General features: G+C 40.2%; 1 protein-coding gene across 1 annotated transcript in view; it reads left to right on the top strand.

The window, feature by feature from the left end:
• The first annotated feature begins 1846 nt into the window (after nt 1-1846).
• The window catches only part of KRT39 (keratin 39), an 8018-nt gene continuing 3141 nt past the window's right edge, over nt 1847-6723 (top strand). The window contains exons 1-5 of the mRNA XM_007942089.1: nt 1847-2305; nt 3133-3215; nt 4280-4436; nt 5122-5283; nt 5397-5522. Coding sequence (XP_007940280.1) covers nt 1847-2305; nt 3133-3215; nt 4280-4436; nt 5122-5283; nt 5397-5522 — 987 coding nt within the window. The remainder of the gene's footprint in view (nt 2306-3132; nt 3216-4279; nt 4437-5121; nt 5284-5396; nt 5523-6723) is intronic.

Raw genomic sequence — 6723 nt, 5'->3', positions numbered from 1 at the left:
TATATATATATATATATATATATATATATATATATATATATCAATTTTTTTCCCATCAGTAAAAGGAAACTCTTCTTTATGCTTCTGAGAAAGAAGAATGTATTGTCATTGGTGGTGTTACTCTTACTTAAACAAATTTCTAGCTACTAGTTGTCAGACAGATGTTGCTTAAACTACACATGGACCTCTTAAGTTTACTCATTAAACACTTCCCTTTATTTCATACACAGGATCAAGAGCAAATAACTTTCTTAAGAAAATGTTGAGTGTGGTGGTTAAGTTTGTGTGTCAATTTGGCTGGGCCTGGTTGAGTGGCTGAGCAGCTGAATATAGTTATTCCCTGTGGTGAGATAAGTAATTAACTCCATGATGGACTCTATTGCAGCTGCTGAGTAGCTGCTTTGGGTATGTGGTCTGCTTCCCATATATAAGAAACGGCTTTGGGAATGGTCTCTAGCTCATGGCACGCTTGAACCCTGCATGTAGCTGTGTCGTTGTTCAGCAGCCTGCCATGCTCTGCTGACCTGGGGACTTACAATGGACTTGAGTTAATGGCCTGCTGTGTGGTTTGGTAACATCGGGACTGTGCCTTATTACTTGTCAACCTTGGGCTTGTCAGCCTCAGCAGCCAGCAGCTGAGTGAAAAAAAAAAGCCTCCAGCTTCAGTGGGCTGGGAGCAGGAAGAAAAGCTGAAGCCCAATGTTGAGGGGCTTTCATCCAGCCCCTAGAGCCTGGCACTTTGGACTCAGACTTAAAGCCTCCAAACTGTTAGAGAATAAACTCCTGTTTGTTCAAGCCATCCCATTTGGGGTACATTCTTGTCAGAGCAGTACTAGGTAACCAGAACACTGAGTAAGCATTTGACTGCTAACTGGAAGGCAGATGGTTCAAAACCACCAGCCACTCCTCAGAAGGAAGACTGGGCAATCTACTTCTGTAGAGATACTGCCTCAGAAAACCAAGGAGAGGTCGCTATGAGTCAGGATTGACTCACAGCAGTGAGTTTCTTTTTTAAGCACTCCTCAGAAAGAACACACATTCCTTTCAGCAGAACATATTCAAACAAATGTAAACCATCACCATGACAAATTTTTAACAAGTGTAATACCACAATCAAATACTGAACATGAAAAATTTTATAAAATATGGGCTTTGGAAAACCAAAGGTAACCAGTCTCTTTTCCAAGAAATCTCTTGTTGACTACCAAACTGTACCTGGAAAGCTAAAGCATGAATCTAGAAATTCCCTTTAAAAAAGACTTTCATCTAAGACTAGAATTTTAATCCATACCTACAATGACCTAAAAATGAAAATGGGAAATTTAGTCGGGCAGAACAAAACAAAATAATAACTTCTAAGTTCACCATAGTTTCCCTTTTCTAGAGAAGAAAGGATAAGGAAGACACTCATTCCTGGTCAAGCACAATGCCAGGTGGAGAGGTCCACAGGACTTAATGAACTTAATATACTCACACCTGTCTAATAATGGATGCTGTTGGGACTGTGATGACAGTTCCTTTTGAAGACATCATGTGAAGCTCTGGGTCCAATGACAAACAGAGGTTGCGATGGGTAATAACTTAGTAACAGCCTACACGCACATTTTTTATGAGACAAGGAACTCTTCTCAGGCAAGTAAAAAGCAGATTAATGAGATGTTCCTACGGGGTTTGATATAACTATTAGAAAGGAAAACATCCTGCCTGCTGTGACACCACCTAGAGGTAAGGCTATATAAGCACTTCAAAGAGAAGCCAAGAGGCTTGGAAGTTAGACTTACAGGTTGCTTGACCTTTCCATCTGGGGGACCACAGACTGAAGCAAAACCAAAGCTGGACACATACTATGGATACCAAGGGCTGTACTACCATTTCTTCTTCAACACCACTCCAAAGTTGCTCTAGGATTACAAATTTTAGAACACTCTCTTCAAACAAAAGCTGTCAGGGTCTTGCAGCAAACAGCTGCCAACCAACTGGCTGTGTTCTGAGAAATCCCCAGATCCAGGGATGCCGACCTACTCCTTGTTTTTGTTGCATGCCCATCTGCCTATCAAGCAACTTCAATGCCTGTCTTTCTCTGGATGACTGCAGCTGGTGTGGTGACGGCATCAACAGTAATGAGAAAGAGACCATGCAAATCTTGAACGATCGCCTCGCCAAGTACATGGAAAAAGTGCAAATGCTGGAACAAGAGAACGCTGATCTGGAGTATAAAATCCAGGGAGAGTGTAACAAAGAGGCCCCTGTTGTATGTCCTGATTACCTGTCCTACTACACTATCATTGAGGAGCTCCAGCAGAAGGTAAGGTTCTCAGAAATCTATATAATCAAACTGTGATTGGATGGTCTGCAAGAAATAGTCATTTGCTAAACTTTAATCTTTTAAAATTAATTTATAGTGAAAAATATTTTATAGAATTAATGAATAATCCCTGGAGTGAAGGTGCTATCTTCATTTGTCCAGATTCATTCTGTTATTATGTCAGATAAGTCAGGACCAAAACTTGTTAACAACCTATTGCTGCCATTTCTTTAACAAAAATAAGAAAACAGGGATCTGAGAACATGCCTTTTATTTTAAGAAGTTCCTAAACAGTTTAGTTTTTATTTATTTTGCAACCATCACCACCCCTTTGTCAGTCTATGCTTATTTCATCATCTCCAAATTGTATAAATAGTTTCTTCCAACACCAAAGCTAAGTTTCCTATTCAGAGTGATAAGTTGCTCCCACACAGAGTGCATTTATTCAGTTACTTGTTCAAATATTTATTGAATTTTAACAACAAAGTACTAGACATTGTTCTGGCCTCTAGGAAAATATTGTTGAACTAAAAAAATGTGCCTGCCCTCATGGAATTTGCATTCTAGTGGACTGTATTATCCTATGAAAACTGAGGATGGATTTTATGTTTTAACAGAAGTATATATAAGTTTTTAATGTAATTTTTTGCCAATCTTTTAGGAAAAACTCTGACTATCCAAAGTATCCCAAGCTTACTGAGCATAGCTATGAAGATTAATGAAAAGCCTAACCAGCCTTCCCCTATCAGTTGAAACACACAAGCCCTTGGTTGTTAAAGGAGATTCTGGTGTTTGTCTCATTTGTGTGTACAATTTCTTAATTCTAGATCTTGTGTACCAAGGCTGAGAATTCCAGGCTGGTCTCACAAATTGACAACACCAAACTGGCTGCTGATGACTTGAGAGCCAAGTAAGCCCATCCAACACCATCATGCATGACAGAATTCACCCTGAGTCTCACGCTAAATCCTCTTGATAAGATGGTCCCCAAGTCCAATAACCTGCCTTCCCCATGCCATGTTAGCTCTAGCCCAGAAAGGATCTTCAAATTCAGCAAGTTATTAGAATTAATAACAGCTTACACGTATAGAATACCTGAAATTCCTAAAGTATGAAGCCATCTTATTACCTGCACAATGATTCAGTAAAATAGGTAGGGCTAATATATTGTTAAGGAGCTCTGGTAGCATAGTGGCTAAGGCACTTGACTGTTAACCAGAAGGCTGGCGGTTCAAGCCCACGAGCCACTCCTTGGAAGGAAGGTTGGGCAATCTACTTCCATAGTGATACTGCCTTGGAAACCCAAGGAGGGGTCGCTATGAGTCAGGTCCAACTCGCCGGCACATAACAACAACAACAATATATTGTTAAAAGGAGCCTTGCTGGTACAACAGCTAATCACTTGTCTGCTAGCCTAAAGGTCAGCAGTTCGAACCCATCAACTGCTCCTCACGAGAAAAGCCTTGACTATCTGCTCCTGTAAAAGATTACAGCCTAGGAAACCTGACCCCGCGGCAGTTCTACTCTGTCATACAGGGTCTCTATGAGTCACAACTGAATCAACGGGGCACACAACAACAATATATTGCTACCTATTTAAGGTGAGAAAACATTGGATTAGTGAAGTTAAATTACTTACCCAAAGGCATACAACTAGTACAAGACAGAGGCAAAATTTGGAACCAATATTTCTAAGTCATCAAGTGCTTGAACTGCACTGATTCTAGGGGCGGGAGAGAGGCAATTGCCTTATCTCAAAGAATTAGCAACATCACAGCACTCTGGAAAACAATCTGAGAATGATAAGTGGTCATGTTTATCCAGTGGTTTCATCTCTAAAGGGAACAAAGTTCACAACAGAAACAGAGTTCAAAAAGAGACCTAGAGAAAAATACAGAAGGCAGTTCTGCTTGTCCCTATCTACACCATCTATCTTTCAAACACAGATTTTCTTTTCATGTCTCATTTTTAAAGGTATGAAGCAGAGGGGTCCTTACGCCAGCTGGTGGAGGCAGATGCCAATGGCCTGCAGCAAATCCTGAATGCACTGAGCCTGGGCAAGGCGGACCTGGAGGCACAAATGGAGTCTCTGAAGGAGGAGCTACTCTGCCTCAAAAACAACCATGAAGAGGTGACTCAAAGACCAAAAGAATCATCTCGGGCAAACCCTCTAACAAGAGCATCAATTGCTTTGAGTTGAACTTTAACAAAGGGCATCCCCACTACATAGTGCTCTTGTTTTGGACAATAATAGTATCTACTGCTACTCTCACTAGTTCAATATGTTTCCAATCCACTCACTACTGTACAATATCTAAAACCACACGGCGATAGAAAAGCTTCCATGGGCCCCTCCAGCTTGTGAGGATGAAGGAAGAACCCAAGTTTCCTGTCTTCACAGGTTCTTCACCTTTTTGTAGACTTTTCTACACAGACTCTGCCACCTCATATTGGTATAAGTCAATGTTGGCCCAAGCCTATATTGGCATCATAGAGATTATGGCCTCTCATTATAAATTCTACCTCTTTGCTACTTTGCCCATTACTCATCCCCAGAAATAATCTAAATTCTTTAAAACCTTGATCTTGCTAACCAATTCCTTTTAGCTTTGCACATATTTTAGCACACAGTCATTTCTGAAATAGCCTGAAGGCATTTCATAGCATCTCAAGAGCACCTATAAATCAATATATATTCTTTTACTGTGGGTTATACTTCAGATGCAATTAAACTAAATTATTGTTATTAGACTGACGCAAGAACACAAGGGGGTCATATGTTCACTAAGTGGCTTGACATTTTTTTCTTTCCTTAGGAAATCGATTCCTTACAGAGTCAGCTTGGGGACCGACTCAACATTGAAGTGACTGCTGCCCGTTCTGCTGATCTAAACCGGGTTCTACAAGAAATGCGATGTCAATATGAGTCTATTGTGGAGACAAACCACAGAGAGGTGGAGGAGTGGTTCAACAGCCAGGTGGGAAAAGTAGAATGTAATAAACTGTCATTGCATTTCCAGGAATGTCATTGCCATTCAATCGAAGTCATGTTTTTCTGCCATAATATCAATGGTCCTTGACTGTGTTTCAGATGGAGAAGCTAAATCAACAGGTGGTGACCAACTCTCAACAGCAGCAGTGCTGCCAGAAGGAGCTGGTTGAATTGAGACGCACCATGAACACCCTGGAGATTGAGCTGCAGGCCCAACATCGAATGGTACCCAGCAAGTTGACCCAGTATAGCAACAATGACAACAGTGCCTGACATCGGTGTATTGCAATGTTTTCCAAACTCTGTTCCTCAGAACAACACTTCCTCTGGTGTTACAAGCCCTATACCAAAAAAAAAAAAAAAAAAAAGAGAGATTTTTGTGGTCAAATAAGTCTAGGAAACACTGGATTAAATGAATGTTAAACAGGATGCCTCCCTGCAGGTCTACAAGCTGATATGCACCATGAGTTTCCAAGAAAAAGATATTTGGTATTTAGCATTCCAAAACTTACTTGACCATGAACCTTTTATTTATTTGTTTAAGAGCATTTCATGGTAATAATGATCTATGGAGAATACTTTGGGAAACATTGAGGGGGAAGAAAATTTTCACAAACTCTCACAATAGGTTTATAAAACAATTTTATGAACAAGGTAGCATAATTATTAAACCTAGACGAGGGTCAGGAGCAAAGGTGATTTGCCCAAGCCAAATCTGACATAAGTCAAATCTCTTCCATTTTATAAATAGAGATACTTAAGATCCTGAGACATTAAACAACTTGCCCAAAGTCACGGGAGGAATAACAACAATCTGAGCCAAAATTCAGGCTCCAAAGCTGGTACTGCTTCTGCCTCAATTGCTGCCTTCTCTGAAGCAGGACACTGCTTAATGGATTTGAAGGGTATCAGGAAGACCTCTGGTCCAAAACCATTTTTGTCACTAGCTAGTCATATGATCTTGGACAACTCATTTAAACTCTTCTACCTCAGTTTTCTCACCTATAAAGATATGGATAATTCTGCCAATAACAGGTCACTAAAATCTAAAATTCCACCATTATCCTATAAGCTGAAAGAACAACAGAACAGGAAAAAACTTTAATCATCAAAGTTTCAACTCTCACATTTTATATGTAGAGTACTTGATTCAGAAAGGAAAATGTTTGTGATTAAATGTTGTCTGCTTCCTTTTTAAGGTGTATGCATTGAATAGGGTGCCATGATAGCACATTTTAATTAAGCCTGGATATGAAATGAGTTGAAATATTTTTTCTCCCTCACAGGTAGGAGAGTGTAGTTGTTATTGTTGTTGTTGTTTGCTGTGGAGTCAGACCCAACTCATAACGACCCCTCCTTGGGTTGCCAAGGCAGTATCACTACGGAAGTAGATTGCCCAACCTTCCTTCCGAGGAGTGGCTAGTGG

Source organism: Orycteropus afer, unplaced genomic scaffold (assembly GCF_000298275.1).
Source record: "Orycteropus afer afer isolate SDZICR_OR568_19922 unplaced genomic scaffold, OryAfe1.0 scaffold00085, whole genome shotgun sequence".
NCBI lineage: Eukaryota > Metazoa > Chordata > Mammalia > Tubulidentata > Orycteropodidae > Orycteropus > Orycteropus afer.
Note: the sequence above shows the minus strand (reverse complement) of the source record. Positions and strands in the feature narration are given on the sequence as shown.